The 10,896-nt window shown below is 43.5% G+C and overlaps 1 protein-coding gene across 1 annotated transcript; it reads left to right on the top strand.

The window, feature by feature from the left end:
* The first annotated feature begins 1,241 nt into the window (after positions 1-1,241).
* Positions 1,242-10,103, top strand: ATSPO22 (Tetratricopeptide repeat (TPR)-like superfamily protein). The gene is made up of 5 exons (XM_089992930.1): positions 1,242-2,566; positions 3,365-3,554; positions 3,751-3,783; positions 5,176-5,811; positions 9,498-10,103. The coding sequence occupies exons 1-5, from the start codon at positions 1,242-1,244 to the stop codon at positions 10,101-10,103; spliced, it is 2,790 nt and encodes a 929-aa protein (XP_089849056.1).
* The last annotated feature ends 793 nt before the right edge of the window (positions 10,104-10,896 follow it).

The following is a 10,896-nucleotide window of genomic DNA, read 5'->3' as shown; positions in this document are numbered from 1 at the left end:
GTTCCAAGATGGGGTTGGTACAAAAAAAAAAAAAAAACCCAGCAATCTGCGCATCCTGCTCAACACGCTGGATGCGTAACCAAATGCATCTCAAAGGGCTGTCAATTTCCAATTCTATTATGATAGTATAAAGATTAATATCCAAATCTAGTATATAAAGGACCGAAATGGGGTGGTGCCCTAAATTGTAGTTGAAAAGCAGCTAATGGGATTATATATTATGAGCACCAATCCTATCATTTGAAATAAGATGGGTTTCATCCATCCTACATTCAATTTTAGCCGTCCAACAAATGACTAAGACTGGTCCACATTCTGATCCCAGCTGTCCAGATGCATCAGCTGACGGCTAGGATCACCACAGGATCTTTTACACACAGGAAAGACAAATGGAAATAAAAAATATATATATAGAAAGAAAAAAGCAGCGGTTTTATTATGTATACGACACCCAAGGATCTGATATATTCATTTTTTGTTAGGTTTGGAAGAGGTTGAGTACTCTAAAACCATATCTAAGAGGATTCATAATATATTATCTTATAAAAGAGATGGTCCTGAAGTCTTTTTGCCATATTAAGGGTTCAGACTTTCAACCTTGGCCATTACAAATATTAAATGATAATCGGGACGTATCAAGATTTCTCAAAACGTGATGTTTTTGAAAACCCATAAAAAATGTAATGAAATGGGATATTCTTAAAATATCATGATTTTATCATGATATTGGTAACTTTTTCGTTTTTTTATAATTTTTATGTTTTTAGGTTTTATATAATTTCCTACAATCTTATAATTTTATATGTTAATACTTTCCAGGTTTTTTTTTCTGAGAAAAAACAAATGAAGTTTTTTTTTTTAATTTATCATGATATTTTGTATAACAGAGAAAAAAAATCTCAGTAACCAGATCAGGGACGTTTATCATCATCACCCATTCTTGTTTTTTCTGATGAGCCGTGATATGGCCCGACTGACACAAAGTAATCCGGGCTGTTTATTACGTAACCAGGTCCAGCCATACGGTTTCATGTCCAGCGGCCAGATCGCTACCTCATCTGAGAAATATAAACGAGGTTCGCACGTAACTGCTCCTTACACAAATCTCGCTGCCATTCCCTGCTCTCCGTCTCCTTGTATCCTATAAATAATCAATACAGTCTCTCTCTCTCTCTCTGCGAACGAGGTGAAGAAAATAAGAAAAAAAAAAGATAAAGCATTAGAGAACAAAAAGGATCAAAATGAGGATTCTGGAGATCCCGGCGGGACTCCAGTCGCCGGCCGGGGACTCCTCCAGCTCCATTACCACCACACACGGGCAAATTATCGACGCCATCGAGTCGTGTATCCACCAGGTGGAGCTTCTCTCTCCCGAGAGCCTCCAGCCGGAGCTCTCCGTCGCCCTCCGCTCCGCCCTCTCACGCCTCTCCACCCTCCCGCCGCTGCCGGAAGCTGCCAAGCTCCGCCTCTGGAAGCTCAGCTACCGCCTATGGAACGCCTGCATCGACCTCTCCAACACCGCCGGGAACCCCAGCACCGGCCGCCCGAGCCCCTCCTTCCACGAGGAGCACGCGAAGCTCCGTCAGGTTGCCGCCGACCTGCTTACCTCCGCCGGCAGCATCGCTGGGATTCCCTCGGCAAACCTGAAAGCGGCTTCGTTCCTACACAAGACCGGCGTGTTGTGGCACAGCCTGAAACGCTTCGACCTCGCCTCGGCGTGCTTCGACCGAGCTGCCGATCTCGGGTCGAGGATCGAACCTGCTTCAAGCGAGGAGGATCGCCGATTCCTTCTGGATCTGAACGTCTCGCGGGCTGCGACGGCGTTCCAGACGCCGTCCGGGCGCGTTCTGGCCTTCGCATTGCTTGGCCGATCGAAGAAGCTTGCCGCCGGCGATCCCGAGAAGCACCGGATTCTCGCCGAGCAGTACCTCAGCTTCGGTAAGCAACTTTTGTCTACAGATCAGAGATCGGACGGCGAGGAATCGATCAAGCTCCTTAATGAAGCGTTGGATCTCAGCGAGAGAGGGCTAAAGATCGCCGAAAGCGAGGAGGAGGCTATCGCGCTCAGAAATCTGAGAGCGAAGACGTTGAGATTCATGGCGGCCGCGCATTTGCAGAGCAAGGGATACGAAGACGCGCTGAGATGCGTGAAGGCGATGAGCGATACGACGGGAGGGGGCGAAGATCACCCGAGTCTAGGGTTTCTCGCGATGAAGGGGTACCTAGGGCTGGGGAAGTACGGGGAGGCAGAGAGCGAGCTTATGAAGATGGCGGGGAACTGCCATATACCGGCGGAAGTGTGCCTATCGGCGGTGGAGGTCTTCATGAAGGAGGCCGCGGAGATCGGGGTGGAGGGAGCGAAGGCAGTGTTCATGGGGCTAGTGGAGCGGTGCGCGGTGTCTCCGGCCGCGGCCGTGAGGGTGGTGGAGAGGGTGCTAGCAGTGGGTGGCGCGGTCCGAGCGAGGGTGGGGGCAGAATTGGCGTCGGAAGAGAGGGTGGTGGAGTTGTTCAAGGAGGGCCGAGCGGCCAAGGAGCGTGCGGTGATGCATGCGATTCTCTGGAATCAGTACGGCTCCTCTCTCTCTCTCTCTTTCTCTCAGCCGTTATGCTTCATTACATCAGTGCCGTCCATTTCAGAAATTGACGGTACTGATGTTGCGAGCAAAGCACCAAAACAGTAACGCTTGCGCAGAGACCAACAGAAAGCTCGAGCGAACGCCTGTTTGGCTAAACCTAAGGGAAAATGTCTGTTTCGCCCTCCTTTAGTACCTTTTATGACCACGTTGCTTGGACGTTCCAGGCTGAATTAAGAGGGGGTTTCCCATAACTTGGCGGCAAGCCAAGTTGCTCAGAAATTGAACTTCCTTGGTGCCTCAACCACTAGAAAGCTGCTTCCACTAGAAAGAAAGAGTAGAATCGGGATCAGTCTGTCACTGGCATCCACCGGATCCCCACCTGTGTGAGTGTTGCAATTTGCAAAGTTTTGCTAAAAACCGGTTGAGGTTTTACGCTTTTACAGCTTACATACTGATCCTTAAAAGATGGGCAATCTTCACGTTGAAGTTTTACATACAGCTTATTTGGCTTAAACAGACGTTCAATCTTCGTGTATTTAAATCTTAATTACGAAATTGTGGAGTAAGGTAAGGATTAAAAATTAGGTTTTATGTCTAAACATAGGTTGAACCGTGGCTATCCGAATTCCCAACAACGCTTCGAAAATTCTCGGGTGCTTGGGAATTTCTGAGAACAAAGAATCCGGAAAGCTATATTCATCTAAGACAAATAACACCACTGCGGCGAGACTCCATCCTTCTTGTCAGTACGTAAAATGGAGTATCAGGCTTGAATCTCTGGTTTTCAGGGGAGCAGATCTCTTCCGTTCCAAGGACTACAGAACGAGCTCGGTGATGTTCGAGAAGTCGATGTTGTACATCCCTTACGACGCGGAGAGTAGAAGCCTTAGAGCCAAATGCTTCAGAGTCCTTTGTCTCTGCTACCTCGGGCTCACTCAGTGCGATCGTGCCAACGAGTACATCAACGAGGCCGAGAAGGTTTGTTTTCCCATATTTTACCTCTCTGCGTGGAAACTAAAAATATTTGGACAAAAAGGAAACATTGACCTTATCCAATTCCATTCCTGACCACATTAGAGAAATCCATCATTTCAGATGGTTTTCGACTTTTGGTGGTTGTCAAATATTTTGTGGATTTTAATGTGTGAATCCATTCTTGGTGTTTCTTGTGCAGCTCGAGCCCAACATTGTCTCCGCTTTCCTCAAGGTAAACACCCTCAACTATACGGGTCGAGACCTAGTTGAATTGTAGGTGTTCACCAATTTTCATGTTGACCCCTATCAATCAAAACCCCGTTCGTGGCACTTGTTGCAGTAACGGGAGTACCAGTGATGATGATAACGACGACGATAATAATATCAGCGGCAGACGAGAGCGGATCAGGTTCCAGGACGTTGGATGGAAGAGTGTCCAAGAAGCCTTAACGACATCCAGAAACCCGTCGAACAAAAAGTGTTTGAACATTCCCGACCGTCCATTATTCCAATTGCCATGCAAGATGTTTTTTTTAGTTCAGTTCCACTCATCCACTGTGTCAGTCATACCCCTCTTAAGTCTTATATGATGCAAACATGGTTGATTTAATAAGAATCAACTCTTGGATTATATTTTTTCAACGAAAAAATCACAAAATTTTGTGTTTTGTCAACAGTTGATTTTTGAATTGCCAAAAGAATCCTGTGCACAAGATGGTTTTTACTGATTTAAATGTGCATCTTCACTAAATAAATGATGTAGCACATCTGTGGAGTCTGATTTGAAAAAAAAAAAAATTGCACCAATGAAATCCCAAGGAGGGGTACGAAGATAGGGATGACATGAGGGTTGAATTAAACCGATTTGGGTTTCTTGGATGTCGTTCAACATGCCAATGAACAGCATTTAGGACGCCAGGGTGCCATGGACCTGATCCTCTCTCGCGCTGACAGCTCAATTCATCCAGAAGATAAAGGCATCAGAAACTTTTGTGGGGCCCATCTAGGTGGAACCACTCTTTTTGTTGGGTTCCGTTTGCCAGTAGTAGTAGGGCTAAAAGGAAGCAGATCAGGTCATGCTGAAAATGAGCGTTTTTGCTCATGCGGACATCGTGGCCGTCTGTTTGCATTTTTGGATGAATGCCACGTGGTTTTGTTGACTTTTGAGCTTTTTAAAATGCAAATCGGATGGCCGCAATGTCAGCATGAGCAAAAACGCTCATTTTCAGCATGACCTGATCTGCTTTCGGGCTAAACGGTGTAAGTACCTCTTGGTGGATAATTAGAGAAATGCAAGGTGCTAACTTATTGTGGTAATAGAAATCAAACAATTAAAAAATAGTATACTTCGGCGGTTACGCAAAGGTTGGTCAGAGATAAAGGCTCGGACGAAAGAGAAAAAGAAAAAAAAATAAAATCACTGTAGTAATCGAGTTGCTTTATCTTAGTCGAAAATAATTTCCCAATCACTCAAAATGTATTTCTTCCAAATTGGCTTGTATATGATGATAATGATACGGCAATCCTAGAAAGAATGAAAAACGATAATAAATAAAATAATCTTCCATTAAAATTATTTCGATTCGTCTACATTTTTCAGTAAAATTTTCGCGTTTGTTGGCAGTTCAAGGTCAACCTTCAGAAGAAGGACGAGAATGGTGCCATCGCCCAAATCCAATCCATGGCGAACTGCATGGACTTCGAGCCGGAGTTCCTCACCCTTGCCTCACACGAGGCCATCGCCTGCAATTCCCTGCCCGTCGCAATCTTCGCGCTGTCGGAGCTCCTGAACATGTCCTCCTCCATCGGGGCCTCCAATATGCCCATGCAAGAGGTCGCCATCCTCCGCAACACCCTCATCCTCCTCCTCCGCCTGCCCGAGAGGGAGACAGACGCCCTCGCCCTTCTCAAGCGTGCGAGGGATCGGATGGTCGAGCTCGGAGCGGAGCGTTTTTTCGGGAAGCAGAAGGCCTCGGGAGGCCGCGAGCTCAAATGGTTAGCCACAAACGCGTGGAACATGGGGATGAAGGCGGGAAAGGAGATGTGCTACGAGAGGAGCGCCGAGTTCCTGGAGTTGGCGTCGGAGTTCTATAGCGCCATGGAAAACGACGACGACGGCATGGCGGAGAGCGAGGAGATGGTGTGCAAGTCGTTGATACTCGCCGTCTCCGCAATGATCAACCAGGAGAAGCAAAATAAGGTGGCCATGGCGGACTCCCACGTGAGGAAGGCGTTGTCGCTACTCGATAAAGCCGGGAAGGTATGTAAACTCATTTTAATTAGCATCCCTAAACTAATCCTACCCCAGCATTCTACGGTTGTGGCCGGCGGGAGGTCAGATCAAGTGATATGCTTTGTGTTTAGAAATTATCACCATCCATGGGGTTGAGATCATGAGGTATCAAGTGATATTGAAAATCACCACCAATAATGACTTTTTTCAATATCCACCGTCATGGTGGTACCGATCCCATCATTTGAAATAGGATGGTTCCATCATGCATTCAATCTTTTAACCATCTAGCCATTAATTGGATGGTTAAGATTGAATGTATGATGAAACTCATCATTTGGGATCGGTGGATGGCCGGAGGTTACCATCAAAGAGCAGTGAAGGTATTGTTTGTTCACCTGGGCATGGTTTGGCAATGGAGGATCAGGTGCACTTTTAGTGTGCTGCACTTGGCCATCCGCTTTCTTAATAATCTGTTTGCTGGTACCCAAACAATAATGCAAGTTCATCAACTACAGCAACACACAAAAAGTGTACCATTACTTTGCACCTGCCAACCATCCCCATATCATCAAAAGCAAAACTTTTTGAAAATTACACTTCTCAGTTGACCGGAAATGGAGACGATGGTGCTACTATTGTAACTCTACGGCTCAACGTTCTTTTGCTACACTGTTTCTTTAGAAAATGCATGGTTTCCCAAAACATGGATTTGAGGTGCATCAAATTGGTGGCTGTCATGGTACGAAGCTTTCACTTCGTGGCCGGAGGAGTAAATGCACGGCTGCAATAAAGTCACGCCCCCCCCTAATGGAGGAGCAGGTTAAAACTCATATGGGAAGTCTAAATCAAACCTGATTATATAGATGTGTTCAGCATAGTCAAAATAGTAAAAATCAACCATTAAGTTGGTACATTGTAAGCTATTGATTTTTCAACCCTCTTAAAACCTGACACATACTTCAAAAAAATATCATTCAAAGGTTAGTTTCTAATAAAGTCTCTTTCCTTTCTCATGACTTCTCTAGTTCTCTCTGGTTATCAGATTATAGACCTCCTAAGGTTAGATAGTAATAACTACAATCGTTGTACCAGCAACATAAAAACTCCGAAACTAGGATGCCGCCCTTGGGCATCGACGTAGAGAGGAGCCCATGGGAATAGACCTTGACCAGCCGTTTAGTGGCCAGGACCCACCCCACTATGCCAACCCCCCTTGGGGCATAAGCCCTTTGTTTTTATTTTTCGAAAAATGATTTACTAAACTTGCAAAGAAGGCATATCCTATCATATTGTATACAAGGATTCATTGCACCACAGGGGACTCAGATTATCTGGTAGGAGCAGTTAGTGCATGTCACCTTGTGTTGGAACGTTGTAGTTTCAAAACCCAATGGTATAGCTGTATTCCTAGCAGGAGTCTGCCTAACTCCGCCTTTTGAAAAAAAAAAAGATCTCGCAATGAGTCCGCATAGAGTGCAATATGCAAATATTTGTGCATTAAGCACTTGATCACCTTCAATCATGTTGCCCCTCATCTTTTCACCATTGCAATCCCCGTAAAACAGAAAAGTGATTTAGCATCTTCACCGGCAATGGATGGTAAAGATGTCAAATCACTTTCTTAAAGTGATCAGGTGATCTGCAGCACTCCACAGAACGTAGGTCTGATGCAAATGCACAGTTTCTGAGTGGATGTGTCGTTACAACTAAATACTGTATTGCTGATGATTACATATGCTACAATATAAGCTGATCTGCCATTATTTAGAAAACCTTCATTTTAAATACATCTGTTCTAGTACTTTTTTTGCCAGTAGCCGCCTGATTGTGCTTGTGTATATTTTACCCTTTAAGGTATCAAAAAACCTCACATAAGTTTTTATTAACTTACCATGTTTAGGTTACTTTATAAATTGCCCTTTGCCCTACCAGATATCTCTTAAACCCCAATGTGGCAGAGGGATTCCAACCTGGGCCTTCAGCTTGGCACAGGACCCAGCTTACCACCACATGAGATTTTACCCTTTTTTTAAAAAGTAGCCAGAGGCCTACTTTTTTTCTTCAAAGATACTACTTATTTCCTTCCATCTCATTTTCGTTATCCCATCACTACTAAGAACCATCACCATCATCACTACCACCACTTAACCATTACCACCATCACCATTGTCATCACCCATCACCATCACTACAGCCATCATGGATCACCACTACCTACTCATTTTGAAAGAGACTCCCATCTAGGGATAATTTGACATCGGTGGCTCTGGTTTTAGGGAATATCTTATTTAGATTTTTGCTAAAGACGGAAGAGAAGACTCCAATTTTCGCACTTTTGAAAAAGACCAAAAACTTTCCTCTATTTGAATCTTTTGGGGCGTATTTAGAGAAGCCCTACAACCGGGTTAATAACCTGGTTTAAGTGCCAAACCAAGTTTGGATCATAATCTGGTTTTATACACATTTTGTGTTAAGGTTGTCAATGGGTCAGGTACCTATCAGGGTGTACCCAAACCTGCCCAATTAACTTTGTCAGACTCAGGCTCAGGTTTGGGTATTGTCCAATCAAGAAAATAAAATCCCAGACCTGGGTTCATATAATTTAAGGATTTATTTTCACTAAAATTACATATAAAATACTCAAGTCAAGACGAGTCGGGTAAGATATCTAATAAAAATCATAACCCAAACCCAGTTCAGTTTCAGTTTGATCCAGCTAATACTCAGGTCAGCATTTCTTATGGTTATACGTAGGTATAGGGTTTCTGGTCGGATCATGTACCCACCAACAAACCAAATCCATTGACAGCCCTAGTTTGTGCAACATAAAATCAGCTCTCATAAACCTAACTTTTAACTCAAAACTAGCTAGGCATATATATATAAAAACTTGTGCACCCTCCGCTCCCCTGCCCAACCCATTTTTCGCCTAAAACTATCAACGGGGGAGGGAGGTTAGGACTCCATATCCTTCCCCTTCCTCTTTGACCACCAATTTTCACTTCCACATAATTTATGTAACTTGCATAGGGGTTTGGACGTTGTTTTAGCATTTTTGTCTGAAAAATAAGTAACTTGCATTTGTTTATGCTGTGGCGGTTGAGCATACGGAAGGATGATACAATGGTTTCGGTAGCATTAAGGCTACCTATATATATATATATATATATATATAGTAACGAGTCATTGCTAAACGGCTTGCTAAATGAGTTTTTTGAGCTTTTTCCATTTTGTTTTTAAATTCAGACAGTACAGATGTGATCTATGTAATCTTTGTAAATTTTGGAGGCTCCGTCATTTTTTCATCCAAAACACATGATCCAGATGTGGATTCTTAGTAAATCGACCATGCCCAACACATTTATAGGGTCAAAACCGCATAAAAAGCACCGAAGAAGCTGAAAAAACCATTTAGCACACAGTTTAGCACCAAATGGGTTTAACAAGGACCCATTACTCTCTCTCTCTCTCTGTATATATATATATATATATAGCTAGACCATGCTACATGATCATTATGTTGTTGAGCATGGCATTGCCTTTTTCGAGTTGTTGTGCTTGGTTGGTTTTATCTTGCAAGCTAGTGCCACCTCACCTCTACTGCAATATATCATGTGCTCGCACCTCTATTCTCGGGTTTAACACTGGCCAAATAACCGTGCGCGCGCTTCCATTTATATATATAGATTCTCTCGGTGATGTTGAACAAGCAATTGGGTGAATCGACCATCGAATCCAACTTGGTTTTCCTCTACACTTTCAACAGCTACGAGTTGCGAGGCAGAATGAACGACCCGTCGTCGCAGGTGAAAGCAATACAAAGCTACATCTCCACAAGATACTGCACGCAGAAGGGCCTGCTCCAACTTGGACTCGAGAGTGCAGACGCGGGCAACTCGGAAGCTGCAAAAGTTGCGCTCACTGCCTGCCTAAAGATGGTCCTCACATCTTCCTCCCCAGACTACCAGACTGTTGCCCTCATCCTTCGGAAACTAATTGGAGTTGCCATATTCCGGAAGGGTACTGGGTCGGAAGAAGAAGCTTTGCAGATATATCAGCAAGCGTACCAAATAATTGTAGGCCTGAAAGGAGAGTACCCAGTTCAGGAAGCCAAGTGGCTGTCCACCACAGCATGGAATCGATCTGGTGTGCATCTGAAGCTTGGGCGGCTCGCGGAAGCACAGAAATGGATGAAGTTAGGATTGGATCTTGCTAAGCTTATACCTGAGATGGAACCATACACAGATTGCATGATCCATTTCCTGGCTCAGTTGGAGAAGATTGAAAACGGTTCAACAGATAGACAAAACCCTTAAATCTTGTAGGTTGGATATCTTGTCATTGTTTCGCCTGTACATAAACTAGAAAAATATACAAGGAACACGATTACATCATACAAAATTCTGCCCGCTATCTGCCGGCAACCATTTGGTCATCATTGGTGCATAATAGGGTCCTCTTCTACATCCGTCAACAAAAGCACGTTCTCAGGAAAATATCGGCAGGGTAAAATCTTGAAATATTTTTGGAAAAACAAGTTTTTTCTAGAGAAAATATCAGGAAAATATATTGGTAAATATAAACATATTAATACATATATATGAAAATGGAAATATAAATACCGTAAAAGTTTTATGCAAAAAGTGATTTTATCGCATTAATATTGAGTTAAAAACAGTATTTTTAAAGTAGTTGATAATTTGAAAATATTGCTTTTCTTTTGGGTATATTAATGCCCTTTGCTAATATCACGGTAAAATCATAATGTTTTCGAATCTTCAGTAATATTTGTAACTATGTTTTTACATGGTGGTTCTCAACATGTCATTCACAACTAGGAATTGGTTCCGGCAGTATATCTCCTATACCCACCGCAACAAGCTTCTCAAGATAAGCAAGTCGATCCTCATGTCCTTCGAGAAATCTCCTGCTCACCAACCACATTATTCTTGAGTCTTCCAATAGGCACTCAGTTCACCAAGTTAATTAATACTGTAAGGAAATGATCTCTTCAGATCCAGATTATGATCCATCTCATCCAAAAGATCTAGTATGAAGGAAAGATATCAACACAAGAAGGCAAGATGTGGTCTCCAAGGGTTTTCATTC

The sequence above is a fragment of the Nuphar pumila genome, chromosome 17, assembly GCF_984573655.1.
Source record: "Nuphar pumila chromosome 17, dmNupPumi1.hap1.1, whole genome shotgun sequence".
Lineage (NCBI taxonomy): Eukaryota > Viridiplantae > Streptophyta > Magnoliopsida > Nymphaeales > Nymphaeaceae > Nuphar > Nuphar pumila.
The sequence above is the reverse complement of the archived record's forward strand: the minus strand, read 5'-3'. Positions and strand labels throughout refer to the sequence as shown.